This window comes from Channa argus, chromosome 19, assembly GCF_033026475.1.
Source record: "Channa argus isolate prfri chromosome 19, Channa argus male v1.0, whole genome shotgun sequence".
Classification (NCBI taxonomy): Eukaryota; Metazoa; Chordata; class Actinopteri; order Anabantiformes; family Channidae; genus Channa; species Channa argus.
This window is the reverse complement of record NC_090215.1, coordinates 14,057,676-14,085,579: the sequence shown is the minus strand read 5'-3', so window position 1 is coordinate 14,085,579 and position 27,904 is coordinate 14,057,676. Positions and strand designations below refer to the sequence as shown.

At 39.8% G+C, this 27,904-nt stretch overlaps 2 protein-coding genes across 4 annotated transcripts in view; both read left to right on the top strand.

Annotated features, from left to right (window-relative positions):
• The first annotated feature begins 1,206 nt into the window (after positions 1-1,206).
• On the top strand, positions 1,207-13,182 carry ncapg2 (non-SMC condensin II complex, subunit G2). Its single transcript, XM_067485891.1, has 27 exons — positions 1,207-1,352; positions 1,587-1,706; positions 2,363-2,530; positions 2,957-3,071; positions 3,166-3,323; positions 3,534-3,668; positions 3,787-3,881; positions 3,955-4,111; positions 4,218-4,310; positions 4,393-4,518; positions 4,600-4,779; positions 4,962-5,114; positions 5,292-5,514; positions 5,598-5,695; positions 6,166-6,336; positions 6,432-6,502; positions 6,604-6,757; positions 6,884-7,057; positions 7,216-7,329; positions 7,615-7,764; positions 9,539-9,638; positions 9,740-9,942; positions 10,162-10,296; positions 10,412-10,515; positions 10,667-10,767; positions 12,573-12,672; positions 12,760-13,182. The coding sequence occupies exons 2-27, from the start codon at positions 1,629-1,631 to the stop codon at positions 12,809-12,811; spliced, it is 3,408 nt and encodes a 1,135-aa protein (XP_067341992.1). The 5' UTR covers positions 1,207-1,352; positions 1,587-1,628; the 3' UTR covers positions 12,812-13,182.
• A 1,239-nt stretch (positions 13,183-14,421) lies between these two features.
• Positions 14,422-27,904, top strand: part of ptprn2 (protein tyrosine phosphatase receptor type N2) — a 118,649-nt gene continuing 105,166 nt past the window's right edge. For 2 of the 3 annotated variants that reach the window (XM_067486574.1, XM_067486573.1), the window contains exons 1-2: positions 14,422-14,745; positions 26,832-26,882. In XM_067486574.1, coding sequence (XP_067342675.1) covers positions 14,661-14,745; positions 26,832-26,882 — 136 coding nt within the window. In that variant the 5' untranslated portion in view covers positions 14,422-14,660. The remainder of the gene's footprint in view (positions 14,746-26,831; positions 26,883-27,904) is intronic. The other variant, XM_067486572.1, reaches the window with a different exon arrangement.

The following is a 27,904-nucleotide window of genomic DNA, read 5'->3' as shown; positions in this document are numbered from 1 at the left end:
GAAGAAGTGGGACACTGAGAGGACACAAGAGAGTAGACAGGAGTACAGGGAGATGCAGTGTAAGTGAAGGTAGAGGTGGCAAACGCCAAACAAAGAGCATATGAGGACTTGTATGCTATGTTGGACAGTAAGGAGGGAGAGGTGGATTTGTACAGGTTGGCCAGACAAAGTGATGGAGATGAGAAGGACATGCAGCAGGTTAGTGTGATTAAAGATAAGGATGGAAATGTATTGACTGGTCCCAGGAGTGTGATGGGAAGATGGAAGGAGAACTTTGAAGAGTGGATGAATGAGGAAAATGAAGGAGAACGAAGAGTAGAAGAGGTGACTGGTGTGGAGCTTTGGTATTATATGAGGTGATAGACAGGCTGACAGACAGGAGTCTCTGTGGACTATGATGTTTGCAGATGACATTGTTATCTGTAACAGGAGCAGGAAGCTGGTGGAGGTAAATCTAAAGAGGTGGAGGTCTGCTCGGGAAAAAAATTAAATTTAGTCGCAGCAAGACAGAATACATGTGTGTGAATGAGAGGGACCCAAGTGAAACGGTGAGGTTACAGGGAGCAGAGGTAAAGAAGGTGCAGGACTTTAAGTACTTAGGGTCAATGATTCAGAGCAACGGAGAGTGTGGAAATGAAATGAAGAGGCGAGTGCAGGCAGGTTGGAACGGGTGGAGAAAAGTGTCAGGTGTGTTGTGTGATAAAAGAGTATCAGCGAGAATGAAAGGAAAGGTGTTCAAGATGGTGGTGAGACCAGCAATGTTGTTCAGCTTAGAGACAGTGGCACTAAAGAAATTACAGGAGTCAGATCTGGAGGTAGCAGAGCTTAAGATGTTGAGGTTAGCTTTGGGATTGACAAGGATGGACAGGATCAGGAAAGAGGACATAAGAGGGACAGCTCATGTTAGATATTTTTTGAGATAAAGTCAGAAAGGCCAGATTGAGGTGGTTTGGACATGTTCAGAGGAGAGACTATGAATATATCGGCTGAAGGATGCTGAGGTTGGAGCTCCCATGCAGGAGGTCTAGTAGAAGACCAAAGAGGAGATTTATGGATGTAGTGAGAGAGGACATGAAGTTAGTTGTTGTGAGAGAAGAGGATGCAGAGCACATAGTTAGTTGGAGGCACATGATTCGCAGTGACGAACCCTGAAAGGGAACAGCCGAAAGGAAAAGAAGAAGAAGTTTGCCATCAAGTGGTTAAAGAAAAAACTACAACTAAAATCTGCGCAGCGTCATTACGCCCAACGTCATGACGTACAGTGTCGACGTTATCCAAATTTGCGCGGTTTGCTGTTATGTCTGGTGGCTTTCGTTTGGATGTTGTTGTCTCACAGAATTAGAAGATAAAAGGTAATAAACCAAGATATTGTTACCAATTTTATTATTAGAAGTAATAATGGAACAAGGAATAACACTCACACTGGGATTACCTAACACTTTATACGTTTACGGACGATTTGCCATATTTGTTTTGATGTATTGCAGCTAGGTCAACGTCATCGTTAACGTTCAGGCAGTCAACTAGCTAATATGGCTAAACCGCAATAGTTGTTAAATGATAAATCACAGTCTTTTTCATCGCAGCTTCACTGGAAATATCCGCGTCTCTGCAACTCGCCTGAAAACATGTCGAAGCGGGAGCCGTTTTTGCAGTCCGCCTGTAAAGAAAATGTGGGGGACTTCCTTAACTTCATCCAGCTTCATGTAAGTATATTCACGTAACATTATCAAATCGTGGAGTCTGCAAATTCCCCACAAATATTCTAAGCTGAGTAAATATACTGTGTGTGGGTTGTGCATTCTGCTGCACTGAACTTAATGTTACACACTATTCGCAATATAACGCTATAAAGGCAATTGTTCACTGTTCCAAACACACTACAAATTAGCTACATAAGGACCATAAGGTTGAATCTGTAACTTTACCTCGTTTTAGCATTAACATTATATATATCCATTTTGCATGCTGTCGTTTATGTTAACTGGCAACGAAGCATAATAAAAGAACTGTTAATTAATTGTGTAGACTGTCGAACATGTCAGATCTGAGTTTTTGTCTAGTCTCAAATAATGTCTCCAAATCTATGATTATAATAAAGTGTAGGAGCACACTTACATTTTAGTACGACCAACCAGCTGTTAATAACTGAGGCCTTGATAATTAATGAGTTGTTAAATTAATTTTTTTTTTAAATGATGATTGTCAATCAAAGTTAAAGTTATTTTTTTCTCCATAAAGTATTTCTCGGAAATGCAGACAATGAATATTTGAGTCTAAAAGCACATTCTGTAGATGTCTGAAGTGATATCTGTGCTGTCTGCCTCAATCTGTTTCTGTCCCTTTCTGTATTGTTGAGCAGAAGGATACAGCAGAGCCCTTTGATGTGGAGGAGGTGGTGCAGGAGATGCAAAGAGGCCAGAGGGAAGCTCTGTGGGGAAGACTGGCCACGCTCCTGGAGGGTGTCCTGCTGGAGTCCCCTCCCGAGCGCTGGGGGGAGGACATGGAAGTGGAGTCTGCTGAAGATGCTGTGAGTTATCTACAACCCCAATTCCATAAAAGTTGGTAAGATGTTGAAAACATAAATAAAAACAGAATGCAATGATTAGCAAATCTCATCAACCCGTATTTTATTCACAATAGAACCTAAACAACACATCAGATGTTGAAACTTAGACATTTTGTCATTTCATGGAGCATATTAACTCATTTTGAATCTGATGGCATCAACACGTCTTTTTGGAATTGGGGTTGTAGTTTGCTAATAACTCCATAATTTTCAACCATAATTCTTTTTTTATTCCTATGTTCCCATCCTTTTTTTTTATCCCATTTGTTTTGTTTATATGCTTTTGTGCTTAGATACCAATTGAATCATAAGACTATAAACTAGAGGCCACATACACTTTTCTTTTACCTGCATGTTTGTAAATATCTAACTTAACTTTTCCTTCAGAAACATGTCATGGCTGTTGTGGATGGTGTGACACTAGTAGCTTCAGTGTCTCTAAAGGTCTTACAGGATGGTGATATCTACAGTGCCCTTTTGCAAATTGTCCAGAGTCTTCATGGTGGGTTTTCTTTCTAATATTTCTTTTTGCAATTGGCTGCACTTCCCTTTTAAAATTCATCGCTGCCTGATTTCTCTTTGTGTCTTTCCCTCAGATGTTCTGGTGTCATTTCCTGTGTCAGAGGCACCTCTGCAGCGCCAAATCCACCTAGTGTGTGAGGCCTGGTGGAAAAAGGGGCTGAAGGAGAAAGAAAAGTTTGGGCGCACTGCTTTCCTCATATCTCTGCAAAAGAGCTTCATTTTAAAGAAACCTGTAAGTGTGTCAGTGTCTCTATAGTCATGATTCCAGCATTTTGAGACTTTGATAAAAGATAAAAGATGCTTTCAACGATACAAGTAAGTTTTGTATCATAAACATTGCACAACCATCTGTTTAAATATTATTAACCATGTGGGCACATGGAGATTAGAGACCTGAGAGTAATTACTGTGTGACACTTTCTTATTCTGTTTTCATTGTCAGGGTGCTGAGATTCAAAGAGTCTGGAGTCTTCATGATGTCCTTTTGAGTCTGGACTACACATCAGAAGACAACAAGCAGATAATTGACTTGTTGTCTCAGTGCTTTCACCGTCCTACTTATATTAGAAATGATGATGTGAGTAGAGTGATATTTACACTGCATCTGTTTGCATTAGCCTTTATCTCAGTTTTTATTCTTCCTCTTGTTCCTTTTTCATTGAGCTGTCAACCTAATGATGTTTATATTGTTGCAGGGAAAGAGATTCCTTGTGTTTCTTTTTAGCTGGAACATGAGCTTCATCTGGGTTATTCACGGCACCATCAAAAACCAGCTGGAGTTTTACAGCAAGTAAGAAGCAGCTTACTTTCCTCTTCAGTTGCAGTCAACTTGCTATTGTTTACCGCTTTTTTGTTCTGTTCAGGGCCATGACTACTCTCATATCAGAGATCTACTACAGAGCATGGAAGAAGGCCAGTGGGGAATTTTTGGAGCAAATAGAGAGCTCGTGCATTCAGGATTTTATGCAGTGTGCAGTCTTCCTTCATAGAGCATCTCCTGTCCACAGCAAAGTCCGCCAGGTAAAGGTTTTACCATGTGCTTGGAACATTTTTTCCATTTTTCCATTGTCATCATTTGCATACTACAAATTGTGTATAATTCTCTAATCTGCTTGCTTTTGTGTAGATTTTGAGCTACTTCCACACCAGGAAGGGCTGTCACCAGGTGGACAAGATGCTGTATAATCTCTACAGGCCAATCCTTTGGAAAGCTCTGAGTGTACAAATTCTTGTTTCTAACCACATTCCTTACCAGTATTTTAGTATGTTTTTGTGGTCTGACGTGTTTTTGATTTGTTCAGGCACCTAACTTTGAGGTCCGTGCAAATGCCACTTTGCTCTTTACCGAGGCCTTCCCAATCCATGACCCAGATCAGAACAACAAGAATGTAGATGAGGATATTCAAAAGCAATTGGATATAGCAATGGTGAGATCCTTTTTAAAACAGTTAACAGTTTTTTGTTGTGAGTCTGGGAAACTGAAATCACCATGTGTCTGTTTATGTCAGGGCCTCCTTGAGGACCCTCACCCCACTGTGCGCTCCAATGCCACTCTGGGAGTCTGTAAAATCTTGGCTAAGTGCTGGGAGCTCCTCCCTCCAACAATCATCACAGACTTCCTGAAGAAGCTGGTGATGGAGCTGGCAACTGATACCAGTTCCCCTGATGTCCGTTGCTCTGTCTTTAAGGTAAAAAACTTTGTTTGAACAAAGACTAATAAGTAAAATTATTACTACGAAATCCTTTCACATCTTCAATTTCAGTTGAGAACATGTTGCTTGTTCAGAGGTTTTGTGACAGAATTCGCACCACTGTTGGTTATTAGCTGTAACATTTGTATTTAATGATTTGTGGTTTTTGATTTCCCCAGTGTCTAAGTATTGTACTGGACAACAGTCTCAGTCACCCACTGCTGGAAAAACTCCTGCCCACTCTCAAATACAGCCTTCATGACAACTCTGAGAAAGTCCGGACAGCATTCCTTGACATGCTTATCAAGGTCAAAGCAGTTCGTGCTGCAAAGGTACAGTAGATGTAGTTTGTTTTTTTTTTTAAATTACTATTACTTATTTTCATTTGTTGCTCTGTGTAAGTATGTATAATTTTAAATTTAGAAACAGTTTTGTCATTTACTGAACTTTCAGTTACAAAATATCCTAATATCTATCCTAATATTTCCTTTTTACGTACCATTTTCCAGTTTTGGGATGTGTGCAACATGGACCACCTACTGGCCCGTCTGTCTATTGATTCTCATTCAGTCTCAAAGCGTATTGTCGATTTGCTCTTCAAGTCCTTCTTTCCTGTCAATGAGTCGGAGAGAGAGTGGTGCTGTCGGTGCATCACTCTCATCCAGATGAATCCCAAGGCAGCCCGGAAGTTCTATCAGCATGTCTACAGACACACAGCTCCAACCAACATAAGTAAGTTCCGCATGTTTATTCCGCATTGGTGGTACATTAGTTCTTCCATTGTTATGTCCCTTAACCATTTTTTTCTCTTCCAGTAAAGCTGATGCTGGCCATCCAACGTGTTTTGAACAGCTGCATCCAGACCAACTTTGACCTGTCTGAGATTAATGACAGCAACAAGGAGAACAGTGCGGTAAGGAATACTTATGCTGCCACAGCAAAAAGAGTTTGGATTACTTTTAAACTACTAGTTTTTTGTATAACTGCATTTTCAATAAGGCAGCTTTAGGGGGTTTAAGGGGTTAAACAGACAGCTGGGATATGCACAAGCCCCCCTGAACAGGATAAGAGGTTAAAATGTTGGGTATTTATTCAGTTAATCAAGTGCATAAAATGTTCAAAACAAAAACTATCTATTACAAGGGGACACCAACATATTTCTTGTTTTGTCAAAGAAACACAGGCATTATCACCCTTAAGCAGCCAGAACCTGCAAATATCATTTAAGTTAATTAGCTATCTACCCGTCACATCAAACATTATTTCATGTGTTTTCTTAAGCAGATAAAAATTTATTTTCTGTTAAGTAGTTTGGATTCTAGTTGTCTCTCAATATTGTTGATTTCGGGTTTCAAAGAAAGTGCTAGATTTTTATGTCAGCAGGCTGAACCTGTTACACTGGGCAAAGACATTGCTGTCGTGTCCGGGCTGCTGGAGGTCGTTGTCATCCTGTGGAGAAGTGTCGAGAAGGCTCTGAAACAAAACGAAGAGGCCCAGAAGTACATTTTTGCCAAGTTTGGAAATGTGATGGCCAAGTATTTTCAGGCCTTTGAGGTACATCAACTGCGGTGTGTTCTATTATTTTTGTTTATACCATCAGTTATTCTTCTATTAACTGCTGTAAAAAATGTTCTTGATTTGATTTTAAGGATGAGCGATGCACTGTGCCTCTGGTACAACTGGCTTCTTTTATGCCCCCAGCGGTGGTCCCAACATTCAGGTGAATACATAAGCATCTCTTTTGCTTTCTTTCTCTTTACCCTTTGCTTCTTTTTTATTGGCTTCATTGGCTGTCTCCCTGACCTGCTTTCTTGTTGCCAGCTGTGGCGTTCTGTCCAGGCTAAGGAGGATGGACCCAGGAGCTGTGCCAACGCAGTACAGCCAGCTGTTAGACTGCATCTGTAGCTGGGGCCAGGCTTCTGGCGTCCTTGAACTCATCACTGACTGGCTTACTGAAGCTCTTCCAAAAAACGGGGTCAGTGAATAGAATACCGAATAGGGTGGCAGTTGAATTTCTCAGATTTTCATGAAAGAAAAATTAATCTAAACAGAATCCTGTTAGTTGGTCCTTGTTGTGAAAGTAATTTTCCTTTATCTACAGGAAAAAGCGAAGACCAATCGTAAGGTGCAAATTCAGGACACATTGGAAGCCAGACCAGACCTGGCACTGCTTTACCTGGAGTACCTGCTCAGCCACACCTCAACACGAGAAAAAGTCCTTGCCTTGGATCAGAGGCTACTGAAGCAGCTCCAGACAGTTCTAGGAAACTGGAAGGTGCATTAAATACTGTTCATTACTATTACATTCCAATTTTTAGTCATAGCTTCAATTTAGTACATTGGCAATAAGAATTTATACATTTTGAAAATAGTTCCTTTTTAAAAGACATGTTTCCTCAAATGCCGAAATCAGTGTTATATTTGTCTCGACAGTCAGTGCTGTACACTCACCTCAGCTCCACTGCGGATCCTAAAAGCTTCAGTGTGGACACTGCACTGAAAGCATTTGTATTCCATGGCCGCCTTGGTGCACATCTGCAACATAATGTAAGTTTGTCATTATCCATGCATTAAATTTTTTCTGTATTCTTCCTTCTCATGTCACTATTTAGTGTATTTACCAAGCAAAGCCTGTTTTTTTCCAATATCACCTACTTTCTAATTTTTGATTTGATTCTAAATCGAGATCAAAGGATAAATCTGCAGGTATCCTAAATTGAGGTATTGCAATTTGTATCGGGAATGAAAAAGTTGCAATAGTGTGTCCATATCTTAAATTACAAAATTAAGTTAAGGTACAGAAGAAAATTTATTTCTTTGCTTCTATTCTAGTACTCAGAGGACCGTAACTACTTGCTATCCCTGGAGCATGTGGCAGCTTGGGTAGCTGAGCGGGTGCTGCCCTTCTTGGCTAAATGTACCAACGATGATGGAGAAGATTCGATGATGGAGTCACAGCTACTAGCTGTACAAATAACTGAGGTGAGCAATAAAAGTAATGCAGGAGCTAGCAGGAGTTCACATAATGAGACTGTCCAGACTATAGTTAGAAAAGATAAAGTAAAATAAAAAATAAAGCATTGCATTTTGGCAAATAGGAAAAATGCTAGTGATTTCTTTGGAAATTTTTACCTCTTGTAGGTGTAAGTGAAAGCAAGTTTTATGTTGTAATTGGCTAACTCCATATCTCAGAATGTGTTGAAGGAGATAAAGACAGCAAACCTTTAGAGGATGTCAAAGGTGGCTGGTTTACCAAACAGCATGTGTGGATACAGGAGAAGTGCATGAGCAGAATATAAGTATCACAATAACTTTCAGACAATTTACCCAAAAAACAGAAGATGAAAAGTCTGGGCGCAGTTTTCAAAAACATACAAAAAGAAAAGTCAACAGCACATAACCCAAACACTCTACTTCCTATTTTGAGCCGTCAAAAAGTATTGTGGTTAAATAGTTATATAGCACTTTTATCCAAAGCACTGTATATTGTTGCTTTTCATTCACCCATCTACACATACACTCACACAGCGATGATGGAGGCTGCCATGCAAGGTGCTCACCTGACTGACCGGGAATAATCTGGGGTTCAGTGTCTTGCCCAAGGACACTTCAAAATGTAGCCAGAAGAAACTGGGCAGGACAGATTTAGAGCCATTGAGGCTTGGTTTTATGTTTATGGCTTGGGCTAAAGCTACTGCACCAGTGATCTTTGCAGAATGAAGGGATGGAATATCACCTCTGTCACCTGGTCTCAAGCCAAGTAAGCTTAGGACTAGACTAAAGTCAGCGAGACCCTGAGTAAAGGTGGCAGCGGCACCACCAGGGATGACATAAAAGCATCTGGTGCTGATAGTGGGTTCACAAAATTTTAAATAGAATGATTTTGTTCGACCTAATGTATTTTAATATAAACTTGAGGCAAATTAAGTGTTAAGAGAGTTTAACTGAGTGCCCACTATTTTATTTTGAGTACAGAGCCTGAAGAATAAATATTTTTCATGGTCTGCAGTGATTTCTTCAAAATTTTGTAATAAGATAACTGTTCAATATGGTGGGTTTTTTTTTAACTTTCTGTTGATTCTAAAGATAAGCGACACTGAATTGACGTTTGTGACGGATATGGATGATGTAAAAGAATCAATGATTGTTAGTGTCATGTTCAAATCTGTGTTTCCCAAAATATTCATGTAACTAAATCTATTATGTAAATCACAACGTGAATCCAAGCAGCGGGATTTCGGTACAGGCAAACCCAGGCTTTAATTAAATTCAGTTACAGTATCTCTACTTGTTCATACATTGCAAGTTTAGATTTTTTTTTCTTACCCATTTTCACCATAACATAAACCTTAAAATGAAAATATGCAGATGGATTGTTGTTGAGCGTTATTGCTGACAGGATTTTAGTTGTCAGTAAATTTAGACTCCTCAGAGATCGTTTGGCTCCAGTTTACATACGCTTTGTACAAGTCTCCTTCTCATACTGCCTTACTGAAATGGCTTTATTTTCTTATTTGCACAATTGTTCCAGGCCTGTCTCCAAATGGCTGCTGCAATCAGATATCGAAAATACCCTGTTCATACAGGAGGATAACGGATAGCTTCTAGGGGGCTGCATCTACTAGTAGAAGTGAACTAAAATGTAGATTGTGTAATACTATGCCTTGTCTCAATTTGTTGCTTGTTTTGAATAAATGTTCTCTTTTATTGAGTGTGAAACAGTTTTTATCACTGTGATGGCAATGCATTTTATCAGAGCTTCCTGTCAGTGTGCCGAGACGTTTTGCTTGTGGGTTTGGGCGACGAAACATTCAAGGGTCAAATCCTCCACCTGTGCTCGCTCATCCTTCTCTCAGGTGAGTGTTTCACCTGTCTTGGGGTGATCCGCTTATTTACAAATGGAAGCTTTCTCGCTAAAAAGCTTTTGGGCAACGTGCATTTTCCTTTGTGTTTGCAGAGGCAGGCTACCTGTGTATACCTGCAGTCCTGCCAGTTTTGAAGGAGGTTGTGGAAAGTTGTGTACTCAAGGAAAACACTGAGGCTGAGGAAAATCAGGAGGATCCAACCACTGTTATTCTGGGTGTGGTGGCCAACATCTTCCAGAAGGTTATAGAGCTATTAGCTCATCGCCTTAGGAAAGAACCAGAGGAGGGAAAACAGGTTTGCAGAGATTTGTTTTAATAATTTTTGTGGTTGTATAACAGCATTTATTTTACAAAATAAACTGCTTATATCTTACTGAAATGTCTAATTAACTTGTAAGTCTCTGCACAGGACGCCAATCTTTGCAAGAGTCTTTAGTTGCACTCTGTTATCATCACTGTTGTAGTTGTAACAGCTGAGTTAGTGATTTCCTGTGTCGTTCTGCCCTGACTGTAGCTGTGTCAGTCAGCTGTACCTGGTCTGAGAGACTTTCTTGAAACGGCAGAAGCCTGGGACAGAGCACCTCTCAGTGGGGTCTTTTCAACGGTTTTTGCTGTCATCATTGTGGAGAAGAGACATTTTCTCCAAAAGGTATGAGGTGGCTGAGTATGGCAGTAACCGATCGTATTGATGCCACTGATGTAATGACAGGATGGTATTGAATTATTAGTGTTTTGTGTCAGCTGCTGTGCTTGTATATTAAAAGATTACCCAACCTGAAGAGGTGATCACCCCAGGGTCAATAGAAGACATGCCTCCGCTGTCCAGAATCTTGCTGTCTGTCATCCTCACTTCATCGTCTGTTTGCAGGTAAATATCCTCAATCTCTTAACAGAGCTGAGTGAACATATAGTGAACATTATTTTTGATTGGTGCATTTTGACCAGCCAATTCTTTTTGGTCTGTTTTATAAATAATGACCATTTAGGTGTTTAAGAGCATGATTTATTGTTGCCTGCAGGGCATTTTTGACAGAGGTCAACTCCTCTCTGGACTCTGAGGCTATTAGCTGTCTGAATGAACTGGCTGCTGTCCTGCATGTCTTGGCTGTCATCAAACACAGTGAGTTTCATCATCAGAAAATTGGTTTCAGCAGGTCTTCCGTGTAGGTGCGTTTCCATCCACCTGTCTTCATGTGAATGAAATGGTTCTCAGGCTTCCACTGAAGACAACATTGCATATTTGAGCAGCAATTAGAAGACTAGCCATTACCTCATTACATGTCTTTTGCATTGTTTTCTTGGTTGTATTTGACTGTTTGACGCTTGCCTAGAGGTCTTTTATTGACCTCAACTTGTGGCGCTCTCTTCTGCAGTGGTTTAATGGCACTGGAAGATTACCGCACATTCTCCAACAGTTAGTTCTGAACTATGATCAAAACATTCCTAGTAACCATGATAGTGCAGATATTCACTAAAAGAAAAAGAAAAAAATTTCAATACATTTCCATCCTTATCTTTAATCACACTAACCTGCTGCACATCCTTCCCATCTCTATCTCTTTGTCTGGCGAACTTGTACAAATCTCCCTCCTTACTGTCCAACCTAGCATACAAGTCCACATATGCTCTTTGTTTGTCCTTTGCCCACTCTACCTTCACTTACACTGCACCTTCCTGTACTCCTGTCTACTCTCTTCAGTCCTCTCAGTGTCCCACTTCTTCTTAGCTAACCTCTTTCTCTGTATACACTCCTGAACGTCCTCATTCCACCACCAAGTCTCCTTGTCCACTTTGTGGTGGAAGTTGAAAATGTGCTCTGCCTTAGTCCTCTTCATCCTCCTCACCACCAGAGTCATTTTACACACCACCAACCTGTGTTGTCTGGCTACACTCTCCCCTACCAATACTTTGCAGTCACTGATCTCTTTTAGATCAGAACATCGGCATAAGATGTCGTCCACCTGAGAGTTTCTACCTCCGCTCTTATACGTCACCCTATGTTCCTGCCTCTTCTGGAAGAAAGAGTTCACTACAGCCATTTCCATCCTCTTCGCACAGTCTACCACAATCTGTCCTTCTGTGTTCCTGTCCTGAAGACCAAACTTGCCCATCACATTCTCATGACCTCTGTTCCATTCACCAACATGTCCATTGAAATCTGCACCAATCACCACCCTCTCACCTGTGGGGATGCTCTGCATCACTTCATTTAACTCACTCCAGAATTTTTCCTTCTCTTCTAGCTGACATCCTACCTGTGGGGCATAACCACTCACAACATTGAACATCACGCCTTCAATTTCCAGCTTCAGACTCATTAACCTGTCTTATACAGTTCCTCACAAACTCCTCTTTCAGGATAACTCCTACTCCATTTCTCTTCCTATCTGACCCATGGTAGAACAACTTGAACCCTGCTCCTAAGCTTCTAGCCTTGCTACCTTTCCACCTGTTCTCCTGGACACACAGTATGTCCACCTTCCTTCTCTGCATCATGTCAACCAACTCTCTAGCCTTCCCTGTCATAGTCCCAACATTCAAAGTCCCTACTGTCAGTCCTACATTCTTAGCTTCCCTCTTCTCTCTCTGCCTACAAACACGCCTTCCTCCTCTCTTTCTTCGACCAACAGTAGCCCAATTTCCACTGGTACCCTGTAGATCAACAGCACCGGTGGTGGTTGTTGTTAACCTTGGCCGGTATGAAAGTCATTTTCGGTATGAAAATCATGATTTGCATGTTTAATTTGGCATGTGTTTTACATCGGATGCCCTTCCTGACACAACCCTCTGCATTTATCCAGACTTGGGACTGGCACAAGAAGACACTGGCTTATGTCCCCTTGCGGTTGCATTATTTATATATATTTTTTCTGTTGATTAAAATCCATTAGCGTTTCTTACACGTCCCATGTTTTATTTCTGTAGCGGGGCAGTCTAAAGGGAATGTGAAGAGTGCAGCCATATCTGTGCAACAGCAGCTTCACAATCACGCTGTTACATCAGTGGACAGCAGAGACATCCAGAGGTGAGTAAAGGAAAGTCAGATGTTTCCAATGTTTTCTTTGGATAATATCTGTTGATTAATAAAGATTTTTATTATTATCCCCAACAGGGTAATTTATGAATCATCCGTGAAGACATTAAATGAAATTCTGAATTTATAAGTTTTCACTGGAAATGGGGCTGTATGATAGATCCTTTTTGCAGAAAGTGACTGGACAAATATTTCAAAAGCTTGGAATGAAATCTAAAGCTGAGAAGTGCCACTTGGCTACCGTGTTTTCCATATTGGATCCACTTCTCTGTTTAATGAAACTGCTCCAGAAAACAAGAATAACATATGATTTTTTTTAACATTAGAATAGAGTGCCATTCTCTTTTACAGCTTTCACTCTCAACACTCTGTGCTCATTTTTAAACTGTTTTATATTAAATACATATATTTTTTCATCTTTCAGTATCTGTGTTTATATGTATTGTCTGTCATAATGCAGTGTGATACTAATAAGAATAAACCTAAGTGTATCAATCAACATGAACTTGTTGTTTCTTTCTCTGACATTTTTCTTTGTTTTGTCTGACATTTTCTCTGCAGACGTTTACAAAGTGATAACCCATTACAAACAAGCTATAAATCATCCTCTTCAGTCTTAAAGGAGAATAGCCTGCATTTTAAGAATTCACATGTTGTTTTTCTTTAGTAATTTGATTGGACTCCACAGATAAATTCCACAATGTTTTTCTGATTCCCAGATTTAGGAAAGAGGATTGCATATTTGCATTAAAAAATGTGTCTCTCTCTGTGTGTGTCTTTAAGTAGTTAAGTCAAATTGGGCATTTTAGACTTGCAGAATATATTTGATTACATTTAATAAAGTGTGTGTGTATATATACATGTATGTATGTTAGTATTTCTATTGTCAATGAAAACTATATGTTCAGTCACTATCCACTTTATTATTTCCTCCTGTACAATCAAATGCAGTCCAATACAGCAGCTCAGTCATGCATTTTACACTTATGAGGTTATAATTTCTTAGATTTTAAGTTGAAACCATTCAAATGGGGCCAATTCAGTGTGTTCATTACTGAGGTCATAGTGGGTGGTGAAGTAATACTGGAGAGCAATATTTTAGGAGGTGCTTCCATTAGATGTACCTAATACCTGAGGGTATATTCCGCTTTATTTCAGCGCTCAATACTGTACTTATCTTTATATTAATATATGCACAATTGAGACATTACATTGCAAATTGTATTATGGTCCTCATTGGGGCAGCTGCAGATCAATGGGTAAAGCAGGTGTCCACGAACCACAGGGTCAGTGGTTCAATCCCCAGTCCCGGCTATATGTCAAAGTGTCTCTGGGCAAGATGCTGAACCCCTAAGAGCCCATTCCCATCCCCAGCTGTGCAGTGCTGGTCCAAGCCTGGTAGAAATTGGGGAGGGTTGCATCAGGAAGGGCATCCAGCATAAAAACTGTGCCAAATCAACATGCAGAAAAGGATCCTCTCTGGCGACCCTGAACTCACGGGATGAGCCGGAAGGATAAAAAGATAAAACTTTTGAAATTTAAGGTGAACTTTAGTATAATTGTATTTTTGCTGTGACATTGACATGTGTATTTCTTTTTTCAGTTATTAATCAATGTGAACTTTATATTTCTTAGCTGTTTTTTTCTGTTTGCTCCATCCATCCATCCCTCCATCCATCCATCCCTCCATCCAAGGCGCTGTTGCATGCTGCTCGCATCATCCCCACCATGTGTGTTTGACGTCAGAAACTTGGGAGGGGCTCCTCCGTGAAGCTGGTTGCTGTTTGTGGTGCTGAAACAACGCCTGGATTGTGTTGTGTCCATTTAGCGAATCCTCGCTCCTGCATATCTCCTCTTCAAACATGCCTCTGTAGTCCGCGTCTCGTCGCCGAGCAGTTCGCCCCTGATGTGAAGTGAAACATGCTGTTTTAGCGGAGGTCTGCGATGGATAAGCAGCGCTGTTATTAGGCAGGAGCGGTATGGATTCACTGTGGTGTCCCGTCCTTTTCGCTGCATTGACTGGCAGCCTCTGCTCCTCACCTGCCCTCGCTGACAAAAAATTTGGTAAGCTGTTGGGTTTCCGTTCCTAACACACTGTTTGCGCTTCACAGGCTCAGGCCGTGGTGCTAAATCCACCCGTTTGTCTCACGGTCACATACATCGTTAGTGCAGAACGTTTACCCTGTTTGCAAAAGTTTAGAAAATGTCTGGTTTTTTTTTTTTGTGCAAAATATAAGATTCACATGCGCAATCACATTATGAATGCAACCGGTAAAACTTCTGTTTGGGGCTGCAGACAGACTAAAACCTAAACGTAAGAACAACAGGAAAAGTTACATAATCTTTCAGGCCCAATGGATGAAGTGTTTGCTGTGAGACATGTTATTTGAGTCATGACTAATACTATCTGCCGTTTACTGCTAGTTTGATTTAAAAAGAAAAAGACACAATTGCACTTTTGCATTGCATACAACAGTTATTTTACACGAACTGACATATTTAACACTGCACTTAATTTTAAATGTATTGCTTTTCATGGCCATAAAAATGCTTAAAGGTATCCTAAAGGGCTTTGTGATCTAAATCTAGTTAAATATATCCTGTCTCCTAAAGAAAATAGCATATATCATGCAGCCCTGTGTCATAAAATGTTCATTACCCTTGATTTGTTCTTCCAGCCCTATCTCAGACACCACTCACTCCTGTCTGAAAAAATATGGCACACGTCCTAAGTATGACAGCGAAACCACTGTCATGATTATGTCCTTTTATTCAGACTGGCTGAGTTTAAAGGTTTGGATTTACTGCTACATTGGTGTGTGTGATTGGAAACAAGAATCTCCTCAGCTACCACCTCCACTTTACACGTCCAATCACACTCGCTGCTCTGAGATCAGCAGTCAGAACACGACAGTATAAACTTTATTATGAGCAAGAGGCAAATATAGGTCTCCAGACTGGCACTCGAGCTCTGATGATTCATTCAGGCCCTGAGCTGCATCATTTTCTTTATATTTAGAACAAGTGGATGTCCACCCTTCTTAAGTTAGGTACAGAACTCACAACATCCAACTCACTCTTCTTTCTATTTATTACATATGTACAATTTTTTTTCTCTATCATGCTGTTAGTTTGAAAACACAAAAAGGAGAGGCTACATTGTGCTATTTTCTTCATGGGGGTCTTCTCCTCGCAAGTTAGCAATTATTTCATTAGAATAATGGTGAATGAATCAGTGATTTTAACAAAACCTTTGTTTTTCTTTGTGTATAGAAGAGGTCTACTTTGTCGAAGTGTGGCTGGGAGTTAGAGGTGGTAATTGTTTTTAATGAGTCCCCCTGTGGATTACACTGTGTCGTTTAGATCAAGGTGTATCAAGGAGTGACGTAACTGCCAGTATACGGTGAAGTATACTAAGGGCGGTGCATTTATTAGATGTGATAGTGGGAGGGTTTGTATCTACGAGACAGACAGCATCCTGTGTGTGGGTGTCTTCTGCATGTCTGAGAGCACATGAAAGCCAGACAGGGAATAATAAGTCTTCAGTTGTATGAATCTGGCCCCATCGCATGAGACAAAAAACATCAAGACCTTTTAAATGCATAGTGCCTAAAGAGCAGTCAACCCTTTAGACATTTTGAAGTATTTAATGTGCTTTAACAATCACAGAAACCTTGTAAGAGTTCACAGAATTTAGCTTTTTAATTCATAAGCTTTTGCTTAAGTGTTAAGTAATGCTAACATGCATGCAGAGAGCAGAAATAAACTTCATATTTTACATATACAGGATATACCTTTGCTATATTGTTACTTTACTACAAAATCAAATCATTTTACATATCTGGCCAAATTTGAATTTATACCAGAAATTTGGCTTTTGAGCATAAATGTAACATTTAAAAACTTTAAGTTGTGCCATTAAAATGTATAAGATTCTTTGCTAATGCTAACTACTAACGAATGTTTCTCTAGCTGTAATCTGTAAAAAAAAAACAGGACGTGGTGAATGATGGGAGATAAATAAGATGATAAGGTGAAAGAAGTCATGCTTGTATTTCCACTGAAGATGGTTCAGCATCTGCTTTTTAGGCATCAATAACATGAAGGTATTACAACTTAGTACCACCCTGAAAATGTAAAACACTTTTTTACAATTTCTCTTTTCCTGTATCTATTTAATGGTTTGTGCCTTTTATAGAGTGATACATAACCATAGCATAGCATCTGCCTCACATGGTAAGTGTCACTCTAGCCCACAGAGGATGACATAAACCTCAGTAAAATATTAAGACATGCTTGGTCACCTTGATCCTCATCCTCATATCTTTGCAAACTGTTGGAAGATGCTGCGGTCTTCCAAAAAAACAGATAAGGTCAGGGACGTATTAACCTGTTGTACTTGTACAGCCTTGAGTCCATTGCCCCCAAGAAAAACATAATTCAAACGCATAGAGATTTAGCCGAAGGGTAGTTCCTCTATCAGAGAGAGGTGTGTGACAAACCTATGATTTCAGTTAACCTTTTATGAGTGAGTGACTTGTTTGTATCACATCTTATTGACTTGTGAAGAAAGTCTGGACAGTGGAAACTTTGCAGAAACGGATTTAGTTGCATATTAACATTTTAGTGCTTTACAATCAGTGTTGCCTAAATGTCTGTTGTTCTGTTTGTAATTGTACAGTTGTAGGGTCTTGAATCCCAATAACAATCCATGAAAATACCATAGTTTAGGAGCCTGTTAGCGTGAGCCTAGTACATATCCCAGCTAAAACTAAGAGATCAGACTTAGTACAGAAAACTGAAACTGCATTAAAAAAACTAATCACACCATATAGATTTGTTTGATCGCCAAAACCTTGTGTAGTATTTACAACAGACTTTAAAGGATTCTGTTTAGGATCTCTCTAACTCTCTTTTACACCCAAATTAAGAAGTGTTACAGTGTGTGTTGATGGAGTGAGGGATGTGATAGGGTTGCTTATCTCCAGTACTGTACATGTAGACATTTTCCTCTAAAGCTGTGCTGCTGGGTCTTTTCATTTCAGTTAGCCATCAGCAGCACCACCTAATATATCCAGACGAGGTAGAGTTGATTCATAGGCTACTGAGCTCCATCTATTTTGCCACAGGCCTCTGTCATCCCATAGATATCAGGACTGAGTGATTATATCAAATATCTCATACTGGTAATAAATCATCCTGGAGGATTGAAATTTGCAGCAATATGACGATAGATGTTTTACAGCTGTTTGGATTATGAACATGGTATAAATTCTATATCTTGTAGCAGTAGCAATGTTTTGATTTGATACTGTATGTTGTGTAGTTTGTGTTTTCTCATTGTTGAATTTGCTGTTACTGTACACTCCCTGTTTCTCCCAGGGTACCAGTTATCGTTTATTTATGCTGGGAACAAGCAAAGGAGACATTTTTTTCGAATAATATGCCCATTCAGAAACCACATCATGCTTCTAACACCAACACAACAAACACATTTCTGATATTGTAAAATAAGACATTACTGAAAATACAATTTTTAAAACTGTCGGAAGGCCTTCTGAAACCATACCATAGTTAAAATAAAAAACTAATAGCACTGCCAAAATTAATATATCCTGCTATGATGTCTCTCTCAGTCTCAGTAAAGGTCACAGTGCATTTTTCTTATTTCTCAGGACATCTTGGTCGTTTTGAGTGGACTGAGAAAGGGTTAGCACGATGTAGCTTTAGCCGCTTTCACAGACAATTTGGATGTAGAACCTTCCTATAATTCCCTTGGCTATAACTCATCTAGTAAATGACAAATATTTATTTGATGATATTTCATTATGTAATACATCCTGTTTGTGCACCGTGCAGCATGGTTAAATGAGCATTTGTAATGTTATTGCAAAGCCTGTTTTTCGAAATTAATAATCTCAACAGCTGCAGCATTCAGTGTAATTGATCTAACATTAAGATTTTCTGCTATCATCTGATGTTGAATGTAATAAATGCCTAATGATTCATACTGCTGTAATAAAGAGCATGCAGCCCTCTAAACAACCTCTGAAATGAACCAGCATACAGCTGCTACAGCCTTATTTTTAGGGGTTTATTGTATCATGAATTCTAGACTGATAAGCTATTCAAGTGGTGCTGTATTTAAAATTCATGGGCCATATAAAATTTGCAAGTTTTTATTTCATTTCAGACTTTCACCCTTTAATGTGTGCGCACAGAATTTTAGCAAAATTCGACACAAAGCAGTCTGTGTATTCCTGGCTTGGGATACCGCCACGGCTGGTGTGACAACAGACGACGTGCAACGGTTCTTTCTGACTCAACAGATGCTCGGAGGAGTGTGTTGGCTTTCAGTAGTTATTGAGACGAGGGAGTGGGAGCAAAGCGGCTGGCTGGGCTTCTGTGTTCTTTCCCAACAAATGTCAGCGGCTCTTGAGAGGAAGGAAGTCAGGAATGTGTCACATAGACGTGCCGAGGCAATCTTTCTTGTTTCTCTCTGTAGCTTTAGTTCAAGGTGAACCAAGATAATCTAGGCCAAGGAGTTGGAGTACCACCAGAGAGGAAAAGGAAGGTTATGCTATTTTTTTTCCTGAGTCCTCCATTTCGTTTACGCTGTAATCTTAAATCAGAGTACATTTCAATGGCAGCTTTTTTCTCCCCAGAGACTGTGATGCATTTACACTACTACCGTATGTTTTCTCATTTGCAAATCTAGCACATAACAGTGCAAAGATTGTGTCTCTTGTTGTAATTTCTCACCTCGCCACATACTCAGGGTTGACATCCTCGTGACAGTGTGTGTGAAAACATCCATGGGCATTAAAAAGAGGATTGGATGGCTATGTTATGTGTTTCCACAACTTTTTTATTTTGTTCAAAATAGGTGGGTTTGGTGATGGGTTCTGTTTGAAGGTCATCTCTTGTAGAGCCAAGATTTATGATCAGGACGATAACACCATAATAAAGATTTGAAAGCTGAGTTGAGCTCAAAATCAATCTATACAATCTTAGGTGTGGTTTCAGCTTTAATGTGTCTGCTTTATCCTAGGGAGATGCTGATTAATACTCCAGACAATTTCTCATTGCAGCAAAGAGCAAAATTAATGTTGAGGAGAAACAAGGCCGAAGAGACATGCTAAAGCTATAACAGGGGAATGTATTTTTCTATGTATGTGGCTAACGGATCTTATGGCATGTAAATGGTACACTGGTGACCATTTCCAACAAACTTGGCCTATATCTAACTAATAACTAATAACTATAGTCTATTTGTTTTGCAGCACTCTAAAACCGGCTGTTGCTAACACTATTTTAAAAACTGCTAGTGTGATGACTGACGGTGGGCTTTTTGGTGGACCCAAACCCCCAGTTAGAACACTGGGCTGCAGTTTTGATGTAGTGGCCAAACCATGTTACTTCAATTCCATACGACACACACTGGCTCCAAATCTCTTTCCTATAGACAAACAATAAAAATCAAGCAAAATCTGGAAAGCATGAATAATTTCCTTGCCTTTTCCTTTATTTTTTCCTGCTTTGAACTCATGAAAATGGTTAACAACAAGGAATACCATCTTCATGTTAAATTAACCTGAAAGCTGCACTAATAAATATTTGCATGTTAACAATGGACAAAACCTTACTGTAAAACACATGTCCATCACCGAATAACAAGGTAGTAACTGTCTGGCGGTGGAGAATTAAGCATCTTGGCATACAGATAGTTTGCAGGATTTGGAAACCAAAGTAGAACCGGAGAGATTGGATTTAAATGTATCAGGTGGCCAGAAACATGAATTCAAACATTTTGCTTTGTCTCTGCTGGATGTGCATATACATGTACTGTAAAGAAGCCAACTGCAAACTGCCAAATATTTGCACAAAGTAACATTCTGTGACGATATCCTCCAGGTCATGGTTGTGAAAGGTCATGAGTTTGTGGAAATGTTTCACTACCCATCTGGAAAGCATCCTCTGTTCAGTTTAACTGGCCACGGAGGCCGGGTGAAAAACTCAGTCATCAAGTCATTGTACTTTCGATGATCACCAGGGGGTCTTACCTTGTAAACAAGGTGTGGTTAGACAGAGAGTTGGAATGGTTGATTAGATTGTTCTTGATCTGCATTAACATCCTGTAAGATCCTCCACTACAGAAATTGCAGCTGAGTGATTTCATTTCTAGATATGAAATTACCAAACAGGCACAAGAATGACAAACAATGTCATGTTCTCTGTCATTGCATATGCGGGTAAAGTATAGCCTTTAGTGCCGTGATAACCTACACATTAAATGAAGTCCAACTGGTTATCGTAAGAGGAAAACCTTTTACTTCATCTCGAGGCCTGTAGAGATTTCCCTTGGGGACAGTTTTGTTGGTTCATGTTGAGCTCTTTGGCACATGAGAAATAGGATGCTTAACTGTTTGACTTACTCTGGTCTTGCACTTCAACATGCAATCACACCTCAGAAGAGGGGAGAAAATCAAATGCCTGAATCATTCAGCACGGGTCAAGAAAAAGGTCAATCTGGCCTATATTTGGGTCCTCCATTGCCGCAGTGATGCTGCCATCTTTAATTCATGGCTGTTGTCTGGTTTGTCGCCTGGAGCTGGCAGCTGAGTGACTGAGAGTGACCTGCCTGCCTGGATACCCAGAGAGAATTTCTCTGGAAAGTTGGTGTGTTTGGTTACACTCCTCTGGATATCAGGTAGTCATTATGTCAGGTTCCCTCTTCAATCAACCTAAAGCCCCCTGACGTCCAGCTTCTGGCTCCCCCTAATTATTTATATTGTCGTAAATATATTATCTGAGGGGTTACTTTTGCCTCCATCCATTCATTAGCCAAATCTGTTTTCCCTTTAGAGGTTTGCAGTGATCACTAGCAGGCACTGGCAAAGATTTCATAGTATTCACAATTATGTAGAAGTGCAAAAAGGCCAAAGGCAACACAAAATGAATCAATAATAAATACTGATGAACAAAAACTGTGTGAATTACAGTTTCACCAAGTAATGCAGTTGACTAGAATGTCGGAGTCTTATTTAAACAACTGTTATAACGATGTCCTGTCATGTTAAGACCGAAAATGCGTGGGGAACGTATGAAAATGTTGAGGATAATGATAAACTAACCACAGCCTGGCTGCTGACATGTGGCATACAGCTTTTGACAGGAACAGACCTTTTGGAGCAGAGAAAAGCTTGGAGCCATCTTTAATTTTAGCAGGAGAGCACCTTAATGACACAAGCTGTTTGAATCTGTGGACATGGTGTCAAGCTGATGCTAATTTGCTTGCAGCTGATGTTCTTCTCTGCTGTCCCTGCCCCAGCCACACTCCCTTATCAGTTCACTTGCACTTTTATTGCTGCACTGTTCTGAAATTGATTTTTTGGCTGACAGTACAGGTGTGTGTGAGTGTGTGTGAGTAAAAATGAGTCAGATGTCCTTGGTAGCAGCTTATAATTATACTAAAATATATGTTGGTGGCTCCTGAGTGTCAATGAAATGTGTCCTAAACTGCAGAAGGCTCTGGGAGTGGCTGTCCTCACTGCCAGACTCCCAGCATCCTCTTTGGCCCATCAGACATCACAGATGGTATCCCGGCACCGGTCAACCACCTGTGAGGGAAAGTGAACAGTGAAGTCTCTGACTCCTTGTTCAGCCTTGGATTTAGCCTCAATGAGACATATTTAATGTTCCAGGCAAGGTCAGCCAAATGTTCGAGACAGTCTCAAGCAGATCCTCCAGACCTAAATCTGGCCTGAGATGTGTTGTGGATGGCTGAATAGTGTACAGGTAGATTAATAGGGTTCTATTTTTTTTTTTAATGAGAAATTCAGTCATTCTCATGTAATTGCTTTTCCTTAAATGAGCTTTACCTTTTAAATCATCTCCTGTCTGATTGTATGACTCGGAGGGGAGACAACTGTGCTGTTATGTCACTGAAATGCTGCGTAAGTGAGATTATAGCTGAAGGAGAATTGTTTTGGGGTGTGTGTGTGTGTTACACTTGTTCCCTTTAAAAACAGTTAGTTGAGCGTTCTGTTTAATCCACGCGTGACCGATCCATACTAATCTATTAGCTTCTGGAAGAGATTTATGCAAAACATGTATGGTGCATTGCATTGCATATAAATAGCAACGGCAGACTGAAATATTGAGGACTGCAGTACTTCTCTAGGAGCCTATTACGGTGTTAACTATAGTATTATTACTATTCTACAGTCTCCTGTAATACAAGCCACTAACTACCACCGTTTCATGAAAAAATTGTGAACTGACTTCATGCTTTCACTGACCTTCTGGGTTCTCCCTGCATACTGTATTTTTAAATTGGGTCGCACTGGGTCTATTTTGAGAGAGGAAGCTACTGCACATTCAGAGCACCTGTAGTTAGCTCTTATCCAGCGCTGCTGCTAATGATTATTTTCATGCTTGATTAACCAAACAATTATTTTAATGAATACTTGACCTCAGAGTCTATTAAATGTCTGAAATCTGTAGTAAAGCAGCCGCTATAGTTTTCTTCAGCTTATTGTGAGATGTTAAAAATACCCAAATATTTTACTTGGGCTGATGTAAAACGGAGCAGAAGAAATCCAATTTGTGCTTGGTTCAAACAGCGAAGAGCACATTAAACACGGTTCCTCTATGAGGATAAAAGTATTTGTACATAAAAACACATTTATTCAGAGCAGAAATCAAAAAGCACACTCAGGCCTTCTTTGTGTATCCTTTATGTCCCACTGAGACAGTAGTTACTTGACATGCCGAACAGTCAGTTTCCCATTGATTAGCTACGGTAATTGATCTGTGATGAGGTTGGCATGGCAACAGAGCCCCAACACTCAATAGTAAGTGCAGTGCTTTTTTTCTTTAAAGGTCATTTTGTTTATGAAATTATTTTGTTCTCCTAAAATCTCCTATAAAAAACGCACAATATCACTATTCTTTGTCAGGACGCTTCATTAAAATATAGCCAAACGGACTTTTTTTCCCACCAGCTTTTTATACCTCAGCACCCAACATCCTTTTTTTTTTTTTTTTTTTTTTTTTTGCTTGAGGTAATCAGCAGCATCCACTGTGATTGCATTTTAATTAAAAGGCGCCATTTTAATCATCTCTGGCATAGTGTTGGAGAAAGGGGATGTGGCGTTATCAATCCTGTGTCCCTGCCTATCACACATGTGCGCTCGCACTCAGTCATGCACAGACAATGTCTGACTAACTATGCTTGGCTGGATGCTTCATTAAATGGAAGGTCGTAATTAATGTTGAGAGCCGACAAGGCCTCCCAGAGAACCCAAGCAGTGAAGTGATGAGGAGGTAAAGTTGAATGGACTGACACTAATTGCTGTGTGGTGCGATGCATGGTCAAGAGGGATTGTGTGGCTCCTTAAAGTCCACAGCTCAATATAAATTTGTAGTTATCTTCAAGCTAAATCTAAATTTAGCTTCGATTTAATACCAAACAGGGCACAGGTAATTAAGCCAGAGACATCTTCATGAATGATGGAGCTGAACTTACAAGTTGTGTTTCCTTTAGTTTGATCCGTGATTGTGTGGCTATAGTTTATAGTATTTAAAAACTTTAAATCCTCACAATTCACAAGCCTTAACTAGTTATTTTTTGTCATTTTAGCATTTTCTCCTCTAATTAACATTTCCTAAATAAGCAGACAGATAGTGTATGTAGCAACATGAACTTTGTTTCAAGAAAAATATTTAGCTATTTATATGCTAAATGCTGCTTTACGTTTGTGCTTTTTATGGACTGCGGTATGAAGCTGACCAGAGAACATAATGTGGGTTTATCAGTTTCTTCCTGATTACAACAAGCCAAAACAGCAAAGTTAAAGAATGTAAAAGCAAAACAATGACCGGAAAGATACTAAAATAATGCTTCATAAAGCTAAATGGAACGGGAGAGCAAGTGATTTCCCCTTAGCTTTGTCACTACAAGTGACACATAATATGTTTTACAGTCATTTCATTGATTTTTAATATTAAAGATGGCTGCACACTGTCTCGTTTATTCTGTGATATTTCGTTTTTTATTGTTTGACATTCATTTGGTATCCAGTTTCCCAGTGATGCACCTGTTGCATATTCAGGTTTGCACATGTTTCTTCTGATACATTGTTAATATAAAAGCATATGCATTAGACCACCTTTAGAAGCATGTGCTTCCTATAGAGGTTTCATTATTTTCTATGTCAGTGTGGATGTGCTTTAGAGTAGTTCAACCAACACTTTTTTTTGTGGTCTTCAATTTTTGATCAGTACGTTGTTTCAGACAATCTGCTTTTTTGTTTTGTTCTAAATAGCAGAGGGACCTTGCAGCTCTGTAATCTTTGTGTACTCCACATCATTAAATACCCCTTTTACTGACATGCTGAAATGATTACCTCTAAAATGTGTAATTTCATAATATATGCCTTCAATTCCTTAACAAAATGGCTGCATTTTGTCTCTGTGTAATCACATATTCTTACATACTTTTAGCCTTTAATGATTATGCTAATGTGAGCCCAGGAATGGCAAAAGTTTGAGAAAGTAATGGCTGAACAGTTCACCTGTCCTGATTGTCCATCCTTGATTAACAGACTTCTCACATCTATCTCTTCTCATTATTAAAGTAGTCTGACAGACTCCTCACCTCCGCCTACTCCGCCTGTTCTTTATTCATGGTCACAAGCTGCTCATTGCTTTCCATCGAGGCCACCAGGCCAAGAGAGTCCATCCAGTTCCATCACTCCTGATGAGCAGAGGGAGGGAAATAACAAAGATAAAAGACTTGGGGAAATAAAGAGCTTAGGCTTGGCCTCCTTGTTTATAGATTGTCTCTGTGTGCCCAACTCTCCAAACGCCATAAACTCTATAGTGTGTGCCTGTCAAGAGCTTATTGAACAAACTCAAAAGCTGTGTTCTAAGTGGCTTGCTTCTTGGCTGAAGGTCTGTATTACTGTCTCTGCTAATTTTTACCCTGAATGCACCACTAAAGCCTACAAGACAGAAAATACCACTTCAAGGTGTTTTATTTTTTGCAGACTTTTATTTTTTGCTCAACCAAACTCTGTCTGGAAACATGCAAATGTGGATGATCACCTGTGCAGATCAGCGAGCAGAACAGTCATTCCTGCCCGTTGAAACTCCCACGTGTGAAATGTGAACACAGGGAACAGCTACCCATAATGCTCCCTCCATCTGTTCATTTATTAGTCTGGAACACCCAACCCTAGTCCAAGCTTTAGATTCATTAATATTCATACAAGATTCATATATGGAAACATTGCCCATGGAGTTGGGGTATTAGAGCCAGGATAGAGGAAGTCACACTAATTGATGATTGATGGCTCTGCCATTAGCAGCAAGCCTCATAGTCAGACTTAATGCAGTACTAACCTGTTTCTTTCTAGAGCCGTGACATCTTTAGAACATTGGTCTATAAATTTGTCCAGCACTGCACAGCTGGGGAGGGGAACTGGCTGTTAGGGGTTCAGTGTCTTGCCCAGAGACACTTCGACATATAGCCAGGGCCAGGGATCGAACCACGGACCACGACTGCCTTTACCAATGGAGCTACAGCCGCCCCTACTTCAAAAGAAAAATCATTTTGTGAAATCTTTTGTGCGTTACTCATATACTGTGCACAGCAATCCACCCTCCTCCGGTAAGTTAGAGGTAGCAGCCAGCAAGTATATTTTTCCGCAATAATGCTATTGATCACTTTGTGACTACAACGTTCAAAAGGATAGTAATGAATTCTCAAAATCCCAAAGTAGCTTGTTCAATTTGCTTGTTCTGTCTGACCATCCACACCCTAAAGTTATTCAATGTAAAAGGACATTGTACATTAGAGAAAACAGGGCAAATACATTTGAAACATGACATTATTTTTGTCCATTTTTCTTGCTAAATGAATTGACTTTCAAAAATGTATTTTCTTTTGAATAAATCACTTGTGTCTGCCCTAAATCGAATAACAAATTGAAAATGACTCACTTATCATTTTCATAACTCAAAACCACAATTCAAGTAAGGTAAGCATTGTTTTTCCAATTTATGCTACAACAGTGTGATGAATTGTGATCAGTTGAGCTGTATATTAATGTTTCTCTTCCCCTTTCACCTTCTGCCAACTCCAGGCTGCCTCTTTGAAGATGAGCTCTGTAAACCATATGAGTTCTGCGTCAATGGTAAGTCAAACACTGAGGGTCGTTTACACCCACCACAACTCATTATATTGTACAGCATGTCTGTGGTATCAACCGTCATTGACCCCACGCAATTCCCTTATTTTGAATCATTCAAAGATTTATATATGGATGGTGACTGTAGAGTTGTTTCAGCTAAGTTTAGGCCTATGAGTCATGTTTAAGAAAACCATTAAAAACACCTTATGAGCTGCCTGCACCAAAGTGAAACACAACACAGCGCAGTTTACACCAACAGCAACCCTATTCCATTCATTTCAACAGTTAAAAGGCTTTTGATCGATACCAAGAGGACACTTTCCTCTTTCGTATGCCGAGGTTTCCCCAAACCAGGTTTTCCACACAAACCAACAAACCATCTTGTCACGGGAGATGGATGTGCCAGTGGTTGCCATGACAACGTGTCACCCTATGAATTGAGGGGAAATGTCGGGGCCTTTTATACAGTGTGGCATTCAGCCGAATCACACATAAGCTTTAATTTTGATGGGGATTGATAGCATGTCGATAGCAAGGATTATCTCCACGACGGTGCTATCGTGAAAGGTTAATGTATTCTCCCACAGTGGAAGGTTCTGACACAGGAGCTGTGGTTCAGGACTGTATTGCTCTCACATGCATACAAGGGATCTACAGTCATTCAAGTGGCTGTTTGTTTTTGTCATCAAGAGGATAATGACTAAATGCCTGCACTTGTTTGTTTTGTTTGCTCCCTTTATTTACCTGCTGCAGATTAATCTTAAAATCTATTTCACAAACAAGATGGAGCCAATAAAAGGAGCACTTGCTTGATGGGAGACAATAGAATTTCATGCAAAACATGATGTGGCCTATAGGAGACAGCACAGACTTACACACAGGACAAGCACTGAAAGACACAAGACCTGCACCAGTTTGAATATTAATATGTTAATCAGACGGGGGAGAGTGACTTGAGACGGCTTGTTTCATGTTTTGTTGATGATTTGCATAAAATACACATTTGTTTTTATGTTGCATTGTTT